At 36.0% G+C, this 14,918-nt stretch overlaps 2 protein-coding genes and 1 long non-coding RNA gene across 3 annotated transcripts; 1 reads left to right on the forward strand and 2 right to left on the reverse strand.

The window, feature by feature from the left end:
- Positions 1-3,728: 3,728 nt before the first annotated feature.
- Positions 3,729-4,400, reverse strand: LOC113339665. The gene is made up of 3 exons (XR_003355097.1): positions 4,268-4,400; positions 4,082-4,181; positions 3,729-4,000 (listed from the first exon to the last, which is right to left on the reverse strand). It is a non-coding gene; the product is annotated as an uncharacterized LOC113339665 (long non-coding RNA).
- Positions 4,401-5,088: 688 nt separating this feature from the next.
- Positions 5,089-6,531, reverse strand: LOC113339670. Its single transcript, XM_026584908.1, has 2 exons — positions 6,040-6,531; positions 5,089-5,731 (listed from the first exon to the last, which is right to left on the reverse strand). The coding sequence occupies exons 1-2, from the start codon at positions 6,120-6,122 to the stop codon at positions 5,404-5,406; spliced, it is 411 nt and encodes a 136-aa protein (XP_026440693.1). The 5' UTR covers positions 6,123-6,531; the 3' UTR covers positions 5,089-5,403.
- A 6,845-nt stretch (positions 6,532-13,376) lies between these two features.
- Positions 13,377-14,467, forward strand: LOC113322285 (major latex protein 146). Its single transcript, XM_026570351.1, has 2 exons — positions 13,377-13,802; positions 13,925-14,467. The coding sequence occupies exons 1-2, from the start codon at positions 13,598-13,600 to the stop codon at positions 14,197-14,199; spliced, it is 480 nt and encodes a 159-aa protein (XP_026426136.1). The 5' UTR covers positions 13,377-13,597; the 3' UTR covers positions 14,200-14,467.
- Positions 14,468-14,918: the final 451 nt, after the last annotated feature.

Genomic DNA, 14,918 nt, shown 5'->3' on the forward strand with positions numbered 1-14,918 from the left:
TGGAAATAGAATCTTACTGTGAATTTCTAGTGTGTTTTTTGATGGATGGATGTAATTTTTACAACTTGATATAGCAGGGAATTGCGAATTGTCCTTGAAATTTTTAGTTTTGGTGACAGCTAAGGCCAGAGGTGACGGCATGCTGTCCCAAGAAATACCTGTTGTTATGCCGTCCCTGTTGGTAAAGTCAACTGAAATTAGTCAAAGGCAAATGTGACAGGAATACTTCCGTCATAATTGATTTCGTGACAGTATATCCGTCGCAGTCACCGTCACAAAAGGTATTTGCGACAGCACCTAAGGTGACGGTACTTTATCCGTCACAGATGTTCAGTTGTGACAGAAAAACAGGCTATTGTGTCACTTTTCTGCCGTCCCAATAGGGCATCACATGTAGTTTTTGTTCATCATTAAACTATGCAATTAAGATCTTATTTTAAGATGATTTTTTTGAGAGATTATTTCAGACGGCGGTTCTCTATTTTTTTATTCAGTACCTTCCAGGAAAGTAATCTGGGGGGATGCAACTTCTGCAGTCTAAAAGACTAATGGAGATGCATCAACTGACAATCATGAGTAGATAGCTGGTATTGCTAACAATTCTGGTGATTTTGCTGTCGCATCTAATTCTGTTAATTCGCATTTGTAGTCTAGCTAGGTCAATCCAACTGTTGGTTATCTATAATGTATTAAGGGAAGGAAGAAAACTCGATTTATATATATATATATATAATATATATATATATATGTATATCTTGAACCTCATCCTTTCAACCGTTTGTAAACAGAATTCATTCGAAGTTTGAGCCTAGTACAGTATGTCATCCCAATACTAGTAGTTACACGTCAATTTATGACTACAATCTCACAAAATCTTTTCTGGTCTCTAAATCTGTAAATCTTTCTGGATAGATAATGATCGTTGCCCCAAATACAGCTCAGTATCGAGTCATCACCCTGATTCAATTCACTCCTGTAGTTGCTGGTTATTTCGATATAAAATCATTCAGCTTAGATCAATTTTCATCACAGTCACAATCACAATCGTCCTAATATTCAGTTAAGGCTACAATAAGTATCAACTACTAGCAATGGCTCATAGTCATGGTATTTCAGGTCTAGTTGGGAAACTTGTTATGGAATCCGAGGTGAACTGCAACGCTGACAAGTATTACAAATTATAAGCACCATGAAGATCTTCCAAGCGTAATCCCTCATATTTACACCAGCGTCAAAGCTGTCGAGGGACATGGAACTACTTCTGGTTGTGTCAAGGAGTGGGGCTATATTCTTGGTATGCTTGCATATGAATTGATAATACATTAAAGTCGTCAAATTTATTGTCTTACTTTTTCTTCATATTCTGCAATTACTTTTTCTTCATATTCTGCTGATGTTGGAGCTTAGCTTGTTAGGCTTCCAACCGGTTAATGTAATACCCTTTTTAAAAAAAAATAGAAAATTAATATTTTCCATTATATTCGGGCAGCCATTATTTTCTTCCTGTGTGCGGGTAATTTTCTTCTATTTTTCTTTGGTAAAATTTTTCAAGGTCCAAAAATTTAGGGACTATAATTCAAGATGACTTATTATGCATCAACCTAAAACAAAATAAGAAGAAGTGTGATGATGATGATGATGCTAACGAAGAAAATAATATACAAAAGGTACACACTATTCTCTTTTTTTAGTGGATTCTTCTTTTTTTCCCATTACTGATTATTGGTCTTGGTCATAAGAAAGAACCAGTTGTTGATTGTTTCACGTGCATGACTATACGGGGCAAGCCTTGAAGAGCGTATTGACTACTTGTTGGCAGTTTGAATGATCCATGTATCAGTACTCTCACTGCATAGATATCACGGCATGTTGGAGCATCTTTTGTTATGTGAAGTGTGTTGCACTTGTCTGTTGGCAAATTGAACACCTGATATATATACAAATCCTCACAATTTGAAAGTGAAACGATGTAAATCATATTTTTTTTACCAACAAATTGGTACCGTTTTTTTCCACGACATCCACTTTATAACAAGAACGCTGCACTGACAATGTTGATTTCAAAACTATGATAAAAATACGTACCCACGAATTTATAGAAGATTCAAAGTTCGTGAAAAAACTATGGGTCATCGTTTCCCTCTATCCTCGCCTATGAGTAGGAATAACATGACGCGAAAGTTTCCTTGGTGACATCATTCTTTATAACAACTAATCATGATTAGCCTATTCAAATCAATTGAAAAATAGAGATAACGCTATAGAAACTAAATGGTGAAATGAACCGTCACCATATCGGTTGATTCCAAGAAAAAAAAACGAAACTTATGAGCTTCCATGCCATTTACACACTTACTAGAGTAAAACTTACAGATGAATGAATCTCCAAACCCATAAACGTGAATTTTGATGGCGTATTGCGTTTTTCTGGAATCAAAGTTTTTTTTTTTTTGATACATTTTTCTGGAAACGTTTAAGGTCTTCTGATGGAATCAATAATTATTTTTTTGGTGATCCACGGCACAAACAAAGATGAAAGAATCTCAAAAAGGAACCGTTTTTTATTAGACCATAAACAAATCTCCTCCTCTTTTAATTCCAATTTTTTCAATTGCATTGGATCTCTATTTACTCTCCCATTATCCTCCCACGATTAAGAGAGTTGCTTATCAATAAATAAGTTAAAACCGTCCATGCTCTAAGGTCTGCATGCAGCGAAACGGCTGCTCCTTTATGACTAGCACGTAATAATCCATTCCAAAAGAAAAAGTTTCCAAAAAATTGAATGCCTCCCTAATTATAATTATCAATGAGTTGTGTATAAATAAAGGACCGTATTTCTTCAACCACACATTCACTCATTCATTCATTCCAACTTAATTTTTTGGTGATTGTTTTTTCGTAAGAGTATCAACATGTCAAACATGATTAGCCGCAACCCCATAAAAACCGTTGCCCAAAACGTTTTTGCTTTCTTTTCTAAAATGCATGATTGCGATGAAAACAATCATGCAAGAATTAGGTTTCGTGTTGCAAGAAAATGGGAAGAGATCGATTTCATGGCGACCAACGAAGTCACTAATTTGGATTTACTAATGATCGATGAAAACTTGAGTATATTGTTATTTCGATCCGAATTAAACTATTTTTTTAAAAAGAACAAAATATTAGTGACACCTTCTAATCATTTTTACATAATTGCGATGAAATTAAACCTGCAGTACTCAAGTTTCGTGTTGCCAAAAAATGGGAAGATGTCGATTTCATGGCGACCAACTAAGTGACTGCTTTGGATTCACTAATGATCGGTCAAAACGTGAGTATATTTTTATTTCGGTCCAAATCAAACTAATGTTCTTTTTTTAATAAAAATATTAGTCATGTATTCTAATCTATCTTGACGTCCAACACAGGAAAATACCATGCACGCCGTCGTCCCTAAGAATTTGATATTGGAAGTTCGGAACGTTGCTTCAATAAGTCATCTGCTTGTCTAGTAATCTTCCTTGGAGAGTGAATTACAACAGACCATTCAGGGTCCTTCAGATCTGGCGAGTAAAACACTTGTGAAGCCTCAAAATCAAGTATCGCAGCTTCATCAAAGTAAATGTTTGAACTTCTGAAATTATTCAAGCTCACCAGTACCAAGTTGGAATCAGGACACATTTTACACCCATGACTCTTCTTCTCAACTTTCACCCAGTCGCAATAAAACACCACCTCTGTAAACTCTGTGTAGTCATGCTCCAATATTTGTTTAACCACACCATACCACTTAGTCACACCATCGACGAGTTTTTTTATCTTTACTACTTGCCCTGTATGTTGTAGTTGCTTCCATGCAAACGCCACTATCTTGTATGACGCGATCATGTTCTAGCTCATAGGATTTGGATGCGAAGATATGACCATTGACCCTGTACTTGTTATATTCCTTCGCTCCAACAGGCCCTTTTACATAACGCCATAATTTGGAGTTCATTTTGCGCTCTTTCACCAACTGAAGCATTACAGAACATGTCAGTCACAAAGAAAACTGACTAGCACAATATGAAAATCATATAAATCTCAGCATAATTACCTTATTATACATCCATTTTATGAAATCTGTTTGTCATTCTACTTCGCTTCTCGTGCTCTCTATCCCATTTGTATCAACCATTATCTCATCACAGTATTCACTGGCAAACCAGCTTACATGTGAGAATAATTATCACAAACTACAAAAGAAAAGTATTCTTAAAGAATCAATAAAAAAGGTACTCACGCGTAGTAATCTGCAAGACCTTCTACTTCATGATGAAATATCACCCATCTAAATATCTGTATAATTTGTACATCAGATAGAATCACTTTCTTATCTCCATATCCCCGAGGGCCTTCATCATTGTACTCAGAATCGGCATCCAAGAATGCTTCATGTGTAGCTTTGTGATTGCCATCCTTTGAGTTGTTTCCCACGTGTTCCATTGCATGCACCACACCTTCAGATACATGTTGATTTTCTTTAAACGAACCTTCCACGTAACGCTTGTTGCTTGGAATGTTCTTGTAAAGCTTCATCGCCCTGCGTAACACACAAACTACATGTGAACAAAATAGTTCGACACCATCATTTTTAGCTCTAAAATTATGACCTGGTCTCGTTTCAGTGTACACCAGCTGCAGATATTCATTAACTGTAAAAAAAGAATCTGTAAAGTGATACAGAACTCAAGTCTGGAGGGATATACCCATCATAAATACTAGTGATTAAAACTTGGAGCTTAGCTCCACCTAAGTTATACATGAAACTATTTAGCTGCTGCATAGTTTATAGATTATAGTGTCGATTACCAATAACAAAGTTAAAACTTGGTTCAGTTCATGCTTCAGTATCAAAATAATTTAAAGTAATTACCTTTCAAATGGATACATCCATCGGAATCTAACTGGTCCACAAGTTAGAGCTTCATCAGCAAGATGCACCACCAGATGGATGCTGATAACAAAAAGAAGGCGGAAAATACTTTTCCAGAACACATAATGCCTCAGCAACCATGTATTTCGCCTGTTAAAGAACAAACTGATTTGTTGAAGAGCCCTCCGAAGATCTGGGTAGCGCGGGAAAGCATGTTGTAGCAGAACTGGCAGCAAATATTCCATAATCATATGAAAGTCATGCGACTTCAAACAGTGCAGGCCGGGAGGTTGAAGAGTGACATTGTTTCCAAGATTTGAGGAAAATCCAGTCGGAAACTTCATGTCTTTCGATATCTTCAAAAAGTCATTTCTTTCCTTCTTGCTCAAAATATAAGGAGTGTCAGGTACGATATCTTTACCAGTTTCAGGATCTTCAGTAATCCATTGACCCCTCTGAATATTCAGAGCCTCCATACCTTTCCTAGCAAACACACTATCTTTTTATTTCTTCTTTAAGTCAAGTAAAGCATCTACAAGATGTTCACTAACATTCTTCTCAACGTGCATTACATCAATACAGTAACAATATTCATTATAAATCCATGTTGGAATATCCAACGGCCTCGACCTTTTGTAAAACGCTTTAGTTGGTGAATGAATATCATCGCAATCAACTTCATAAAAATCTCTCTTTCTCTTCTTACCGTCTTTGGAAAGCTTACCAGGAACATAATGAACATGACTGGTCTTCGCCATTACTTCTTGTCCGGTTAATCGAACTGGTGCAAATCCCTTCTCTTTTGTTTGGAGTCCCATATACTTGCTTGACCTGAAAAGAGGACACGAAATTCTCACTACCAATGCAATTCCTTTTCAATTGAACAGTCAAAAATTAAGAACTAAAATGATCATATATGACCAAACCAAGCTTCACAAAAAATCAAGAATAACAACTTTAAACCAACTCCCTTGGAAATTATTGAACATGTTAAAATCAACAATGAACCAGAAACTCCAAAGTTAAATATAAAAGCCATGCTTAGTTATTTGTTTTGCAAGTAATTGCAGTATCAAATTCATGCGACATTTCATCATGTTAGATAATCAAAAATAATTAAGGAAATTTTCATCATGTACCTGAAAGGATGATTTGTCTTCAAAAATCTTCGGAAATTTTTGTACACAATCTTGCGGGAGTGAGGTAACCAATTACTTTCCATCTCATCTGCACAACCAGGACACGTTTTGTAACCACGAACTACACATCCAGATAGATTTCCGTATGCAAGTACGTCATGAATACCTCACATAAGAATTGCTCTCAACTTGAATGCCTATTTTAAACGCATATCATATGCATCAATACCCTCCCAAAGTTGTTGCAGGTCCTCTATTCATACTTGAAGAAAAACACAGATGTCTTGCCCCGGTGCTTTAGGCCCTGGTATCAACAACGACATGATCTGAAACTCTTCCTTCATACATAGTGATGGTGGAAAGTTATACATTACCAAGATAACTAGCCAACAACTATAACCGGTAGATTGGATGCCTCGAGGATTAAACCCATCAGTTGAGATGCCAAGCCACACATTACACGCTTCACTTGCAAACTCAGGCCACCTTTCCTTCGTGTTCTGCCACAACACAGTCTATTGGATGGCGCATATGATCATACGACGCTTCTACTCTATCATGCCACGTCATGTCTTCAGAGATCCATGGTACAGTATAAAACTTCTTAAGTCTTTCATCGAGCGGAAAATGTCGCAACACTTTCTCTAGCTCTTTTGTTGGCCTTGGTATTCCATCTTTCCCCACTTTAACTTTGTACCTAGATGCTCCACAAATCGGACATTCTATTGCATTCTCAAGGTCTTTCCGGAACAGCACACAATGGTTAACACAAACATGTATATTTTCAGCCTCCATTCCAAGATCTCTCAACATCTTCTTCATTATCGGGTATTTTTCAGGAAAAATATTGCCCTATGGAAACCATTTTCTAAGTAATCCCAAGAGGTAAGTTACACTATTCCCTGACCATGCCAAAAGTCTTCTTTACATGATGCAACTCTACTATGACAGAAAGCGTTGTATGACCATTCTCACATGACGGATATATCTTCTCCTCTGCTAACTTCTTATACTTGTCGTACTTCTTACCTAAGCTACGATCTTGAATAAAGGGATGTTCATATTCACCTACATCGACGTGCTCGTTCAACCCTTCAAATACCCCAAATGCATTGTCAACAAAATCACCCAACCTGCACCCACCATCTCTACTGTCCTCTGCTACATGTTCCTCTACAGGCTCCACTGAAGTTTCTTCTTGAACCAATTGATCTACATTTGGGGGAACTACCTATGATGGTGGTGTCGGCTTCTCTCCATGTAGTGACCAATGTACATATGTAACTAGCATGCCGTTCACTTTTAAATCATGCCTCACTAGTTCAGACTTCTTAGATTTTGCATTACGACAAACACGACAAGGACAGGGATAAGTTTGTGAGTCTCTAGTTCTGTTCTTATATGCAAAGGCAATAAAAGTATATACTCCTGTTCTATACACATGACTAAACCTATCTTCAAACATCCAGCTTTTCTCAGTATGTTGAGACATTCTACAATAATGAAGACAGGCCAGATTATAAAATTGATGCACTATTTCTAACCTGTAATTCACAACGAAACAAAAACAATCAAACTGATTCCTAAGCAAACTGAATGCATAATAAGAAACTGAATTATAAGCAAACTAAGAGCAAATTAAACTACGCACAATACGAGAGAGGCAGAAACTATAGATTACTAGAAGTACAAACAAGCAACAAACCCTCTCTGCGGTGAACAGGTTTCGTCCACGATACGTTGATACCTAAGTAATAAGCAGGCAACAATATGATAGTAAGAAGCTGAACATACAATCTTATACAACAATGATAACTATAGCAGCTAAAAAAAAGCTGAACAGGTTACCCGACCTTTCAAGTCCTTAAAACCGCAATTTTACGCAACGAAACCTGCACCAAAACCAAATCACACTTTAGAATTGCCATCTGACAACAACATCACAACAATGAGGACCAGAAAAAGGGAGTTATTTTCCCACTAAGGACTCTGTTTTCTATCCTTGTTTTCTTTCATTAAGAGACAGCATAACCAGATGGATAACAATGATACTGCATTGGAACCAAAAGCCGTATCAAGACTCTAAGAACATGTAAGCTCTAGTTATTACTACGTTCAAACTAACAAGTTATTCTAATTAACCTTCCAATGAGTCATGTAATATGAAGTATAGGACTTCATAAAAAACTAAGAAACTAACCATGCCATACACAATTGAGACTACATCCAGCAGTAACAAATCAAACAAGTGACATTTGAATACAAGCAGCAAGAGATTGATAACTAAAAAAGCAATTTGACCCTGAAAATAGCTCACAAATAAAAAATTGATGGCACCATAATAATAAAACTAAATGTGTTGACTAAGCAGAAAGCAAAACACACCCATGCCTTGAAATTCTACATAATACACACACACACACACACACACAAAAAAAAAAAAAAAAAAAAAAAAAAACCTAACTTCAAATTACCAAAATCTGTATGGACTTCACAGAGTTAGGTCAACAAAATCAAAATTAAACAACAATGCTAGGAAATAATGGTTTAAACCTGATGATAATCAACTATCAAATGAATTGATTTCAGATGTCAGTAACAAAATTGATTTTATGTTCTAGGTTTAGGAATTCTTTAAGGTTCTAGAGGATCAAGATTTCTAGGTTTTGAGAATAGATTGAAATTTCTATGTTTGTTTACTGAAATTCAGGTTTCGATTTGTGGTTTCATTGTAAGAGAAGGGTTTTGGTTACTGAGTTTTTAGTTTAAGGGTTTGTTTCTCAGACTTTGGGTTCTGAGAGAGAAACGTTAAAAACGATGAGATAATGAATATGTCTGAATATATTTGGGTGTGAGAGAGAAATAAATATGTATGAGAGGGAAATGTTTGAAATTTTGAGGGAAAAATATTTGGTGAAAAAAATAAGAGGGAGGATGATTTTGGTGAAATATTGAGAGGGAAATGTTTGGAAATTTTAAGATTTTCTAAAAAAATAATAATAAGTAAAAAGAAATTGATATTAAATAAACTAGACTACTAAAAGCCCATAGATATGTCTGATATTACATATTTGCCGATGTTGCCCAACGTTTTATACGTTAGATGTCCATTAAACTTATTTTAGCTTATTGATATTATATAATTTAACCAACGTATTTTTTGGTTTCCAACGGATATTGGCATTGCACAAGGTCGCAACGTCAATATCCGTTAAACACCTCCGAAACTGAGGTGTTGGAAAATACAGGATATGATGTAGTGAGTGGGAGGTTTTGTTAGTTGAAGCAGCTACTTGGGAAAACAATCTATGAGAGCTCAGTTTCCAAAACTAATGTTTGAGGACAAGGATCAGGTGAAGGAGAGGGATTTGTTATGAAAGAGTCATGACCTTACTATAATGGGCTTAGGCCTTTATCTATTATGTCTTTTGTATGGCCTTTATTTAAGATTGTCTTAGGGTTATTTTCTCAGAGTTCTGTTTTGTTAGTAGATGTGCTGGGAACCGTCCGATTGTGAGTTGTGGATTGGAACTTTCATACCCTATCATTGTGTTCACCTGAGTTTATTAATGAAATTATAACCTAGCTTCCGTACCTTCTCGGTTCTTCTAATTATTCTACTCATGAGTTGTTTGTGAGCTAATCGGTAACGTAGATTGTTGCAGTTTATACGATTAAATGAATTGAAGGAAATTTTGGAAGTTTTCTTAAGTCGTTCCATTCTTGAAATTTGGTTTTTGATTTGGGTTCCGATTGATGCTATCTCGTATGTTTGATTGAGTGTAATTGAATTGAAATTGAGGTTAATTTATGTTGTTGATTTGTTAAAACTTGCTTAATTTGCTTACGTGTAAGGTTGATAATATAATTTTGGTTATAGTTTTAATTGAATCAGACTTTCGCATACCTTCAGTTGGTTTTGGAATTTGCAGATACGAGGAGTAACCATATTGATCCATGTCTCTCCATATAATTATGGAGAGTTTACCACAGTTATGGTATGATTTACTAAAGAAAAAGATAAAGTAGTAAAAACAGCAGTTGTGCTAGTTTTTCGCCATCAATGGGGTTCTCCATTATAACATGTGGAAGCAGAAAAAAAGAAACTTAATCGGACCGTAGCTAGATGGTTTTCATTAAAATCCGTCAGATCTTACACCAATATCGGGGGTATTCTTGTAAAGTCAGTGTAATTTATTTTAAAATTAATTAAATTTAGTCATTGAGGTCAACGCTGGTCAACTTAATTAACAAGTACCAAACCTTAAGTTGGGCAAAATTTAGACCAAACACTAATATTGGACAAAATGTAAGTATTAAAGAGCAAATAATCCACTTATATTTAGAAGCCAGAGAAATAACTGGGATCAATATGCATGACCTCTAATATTTTTTTCTCCGTGTTTATTGTACACGATATTTATATTAGTCTTTCGTAATCATGTTTTAAAATCCGTCAATCCACCTGCATCCACCCGGTTCATCCGTTCACCCATAGGTATTTTACCCGTTGGGTAATGGACTGGACGTGGATACAATTTTAATATCCGTCAATTTAATGGATTGGACACGGATGATACCAAATCCGCACCTACCACCTCATTGCTCACCCAACGCTAAAGTTGCAAAACTGAATAATGCTGGTTATGAGCTTATGAAATATCCATCAAATCATTACTGGTCGCTGACGCTGCAGAACCGACAAATATTGGCTATGGTCTTATGAAATATCAAATACATTTGACTAGGGATTGTTTGGTAAATGGTGTGCCTTGAGTTTGAAAAATATTGCTTATTGATAACAGAAATCTTAGGTTTCAAAGGTTACCTACCCGGATCAATTGGCAATGTGTGGAGTGGATGGACAAAAACAAAGACTTAAAAGGCCTAGAGTTAAAGATCTAGAAAAAAAAATCTCCCATATTTAATAGCGAGGAAACCCTCGCCTCCTGTTGGATAAGGCTTTTTTTTTTAAGTTTAGTGAAACAAGAGTTTTGGTGAAGACAGTTGGCAAAGCAAAAATTACAAACCCAAAAGCAAAGTACCTACCATATTAGGACTCTCTTTTCCAAATTAATACACAAAAAGAAAACAAAAACAAAACCACGTACTATTTTCTTCTAAAATAAAAGGAAAATACAAATAAAATCCGCACATATTTCATATATTTTCTTCGCCTATTTAATATATTCACTCAGTCACACCAAATCGTCACCACGGAGTGGGTCCAAGCCTAGCGCACACCAAGTTAAAAGAACATAAAAAATGCCTGTTGGGTATCACGGGCACAAAGCTAGTGTGTATAAAGGCTAGAGGTTTTAGTAGGGGTGCGTAATGAATTGTTGGATACGTATTTGTTATCACCTGCGTCCAATCAATTTAAATGGAAGATTAAGATATTCTCCCACGTCCAATCTATTACCCGTCAGATGTGACACCCGCAGTTCTCATATTTGACGGGTGAGCGGATGAGCGAATTTTATACAGATGGATTTGCGGATATAAAAAATTATAGACGTAAATGGATAAATGTTGAACAACCAAGAGTAACATAATGTCTTTCCAGCAACCAAAATTATAATATTTATTGATATGAAGGTCTCCGATTAATCCAAAATTTATACTTCTGGAATATCATTGAAGATCTTCAATGCTTCTAAATAGCAAACTATATATATCATCTACCAATTTTCCATAATACCCTTCACGAACATTATCCTTAGGATCGGGTGTCCAACTGATGGGTGATGTTCAACCTGCGTCCAACCCGTAAAAATGATCGGTTTCCAAAAATTCACTCGCGTCCAATCCTCCAAGATAAGACTTGGGAGTCCACTTGCCAAAATGTTGATCGCTTTGGGTAAAATTCGCGGATTTAATGTTTTTACTCACCCCTAGGAATTAAGCAACTATTAGTCTGGAGTTGTATTTAACAGTGAGACTAGAAGTTCAAACATTCCCCTTCATGGGAAAGGAGGGCGTTTTAAGTCTCTTAATACGTGGAATATCAAATTATTGGTCTCTAAGGGTGAGTAAAAACACTCGTATCCATGGATTTTATTCAAAACCATTTGCATTTTAGCAGGTGGAACGGATTGGGTGCGGGTGAATTTTTAAAATCATCGGTTTGGTGTATCACCCTTCCGTTGGATACCCAACCCGGAGGGGAGATTTGGTGGTATACCAAAATAGGAAGGATAAGCTAGAGCGTGAACAAGTTACTTATATTTAGAAGCCAAAGAAATATTCGGGATCAGAATAAGAGAATGAGACTAAGTTGAGGATACTATGGACTCAATATGCATGATCAGTAATCTTTTTTTCTGTTTATTGTACACAACATTAATATTAGTGTTTTGTAATTATGTTTTGAAATCCGTCAATTCGCCAGCATCCATCCAGTTTATCGGTTTATCCATAGGTATTTTACCCGTTGGGTAATGAACTAAACGTGGGTGCATTTTTAATGTCCGTCATTTTACTGGATTGGACATGGGTGGTACCAAATCAGAACCTACCCACCCATTGCTCACCCAACGCTGAAGCTTCAAAACTGACTAATGTTGGTTATGGGCTTATGAAATATCCATCAAATTATTGCTTGCCGCTGACGCTGAAAAAATGCTGGCCATGGGCTTATGAAATATCTAGTATTTTTCTTTAGCTGAGTTTATATGAAATATCTAGTACTTTTTTTTAGCTAAGTTTATGAAATACTTCCTGCGTCCCTGATTAGATGACCTACTTGGTTTTAAGTTTTGTCCCATAAATAGATGACCTATTTTTGTTACTATAAGAAATATGTATGATTTGATAGTTATGTTTATATTCGTTACGTAGGTGTTTTAAAATGCTTTTTAACAGTATAAAGTTTACCAAAAACCGTGATATAGTTTAAGAAATAAATCATTTCTAAATTTTACTAACATCCTTGTCTTAAAAATTGTGCAAACTACAATTAGGACATCTAATTACGGACGGAGGGAGTATCTATTATCTAGTATGTTTGACTGGCTATGGGGTTGTGTTGCTAAATGCCTAAATGGTGCCCCTTGTGTCACAAAAAGATTGCCTATTGACAACAGAAAGCTCAGGTTCCAAGTCATGGATGCATGGATTATGAAATGCATGGTCAATCCAACTGGTTGGTTATCTATAATGTATCAAGGGAAAGGAAGAAAACTCGATTTATACAATCATATATATATATATATCTTGAACCTCATCCTTTCAACCGTTTGTAAACAGAATTCATTCGAAGTTTGAGCCTAGTACAGTATGTCATCCCAATACTAGTAGTTACAGGTCAATTTATGACTACAATCTCACAAAATCTTTTCTGGTCTCTAAATCTGTAAATCTTTCTGGATAGATATGGTTGAATGATCGTTGCCCCAAATACAGCTCAGTATCGAGTCATCACCCTGATTCAATTCACTCCTGTAGTTGCTGGTTATTTCGATATAAAATCATTCAGCTTAGATCAATTTTCATCACAGTCACAATCACAATCGTCCTAATATTCAGTTAAGGCTACAATAAGTATCAACTACTAGCAATGGCTCATAGTCATGGTATTTCAGGTCTAGTTGGGAAACTTGTTATGGAATCCGAGGTGAACTGCAACGCTGACAAGTATTACAAATTATATAAGCACCATGAAGATCTTCCAAGCGTAATCCCTCATATTTACACCAGCGTCAAAGCTGTCGAGGGACATGGAACTACTTCTGGTTGTGTCAAGGAGTGGGGCTATATTCTTGGTATGCTTGCATATGAATTGATAATACATTAAAGTCGTCAAATTTATTGTCTTACTTTTTCTTCATATTCTGCAATTAAAATTTATTTCCGGTTATATTATTGTGTTAATTTGTTCGCGCAGAGGGGAAACCACTTTCTTGCAAGGAGAAAACTACATATAACGATGAAACAAGGACGATACATCATATGGTAGTAGCAGGAGACTTGATGAATGATTACAAGAAGTTTGATGCAACACTTGTAGTTAATCCAAAGTCTAATGGACATGGATGCATTGTTAAGTGGACTATAGATTATGAGAAGATGAATGAAGATTCTCCAGTTCCATTTGGTTATCTAGCTTGCCAGCAACAGATCACCGAAGACTTGAGTTCTCACCTCTGCGCTTCTGATTAAATCGTCAATGGATATATCTATCGGATAATATCAGTGTGTTATAACGTGTAAGGTGTGTCAAAATGGAGAGTACTATCCATTAGTGAAGTGTCCGCTAGACCTATTTTCTACCTAATAAATGCGTACGTGCGCATATGTTTGGTGTGTTTCATTTCGTATCGGTTTTCATCTACTTTCTGTAATTTCTACTCATAATCAAGGCTTAATAATGCCCAAGTCATTTAGATTGTTACTACTACGATTTATCAAAGCGAAAATTGAACCCAAATTTACTTCCTCCCTCTTCTAGAAACTCATCATTAAGATGGTATATATATGTAGCCCAAAATTCAAGATCTACAGTTAAAAACAATACATTTAGATTGACTTATATATACACATTTTCAACATAACTATATCAACCTTTATTCGTTAATAATATTAACTTATTTTCAAAAAGAACGGGCACTTAGCTCAGCTGGTCATTCCCGTTTTCTAAGGTTTTATGCGTTCTTGGAGGTCCCACGTTCGAGTCCCCAATTACGTAATATTGCAGGAGTTCATATTAAAGATAGAGTTAGCTTGCCCCCATTGTGGTACAATCTCAGCCCCATCCGTTTCGGTTCCTTTATATAGGTTACCCATGAGGCTCGCTGATAGGTTAACACAACAACCTATTTAATTAATGCAGTAGTACGTTGTTGGAGCTTAGCTTGTTAGGCTTCCAACCAGTTAATGTA

This window comes from Papaver somniferum, chromosome 1 (assembly GCF_003573695.1).
Source record: "Papaver somniferum cultivar HN1 chromosome 1, ASM357369v1, whole genome shotgun sequence".
Taxonomy (NCBI): Eukaryota; Viridiplantae; Streptophyta; class Magnoliopsida; order Ranunculales; family Papaveraceae; genus Papaver; species Papaver somniferum.

Bases quoted from the DNA above. Each gene is read 5' to 3' on its own strand.
- LOC113339670 (XM_026584908.1), bottom strand. From the start codon at position 6,122: ATGGAAAGTAATTGGTTACCTCACTCCCGCAAGATTGTGTACAAAAAT. The intron at 5,732-6,039 runs GTACATGATGAA...TCCTCTTTTCAG, and splicing joins AAGACAAATCATCCTTTCAG to GTCAAGCAAGTATATGGGAC.
- LOC113322285 (XM_026570351.1), top strand. From the start codon at position 13,598: ATGGCTCATAGTCATGGTATTTCAGGTCTAGTTGGGAAACTTGTTATG. The intron at 13,803-13,924 runs GTATGCTTGCAT...TTGTTCGCGCAG, and splicing joins GGAGTGGGGCTATATTCTTG to AGGGGAAACCACTTTCTTGC.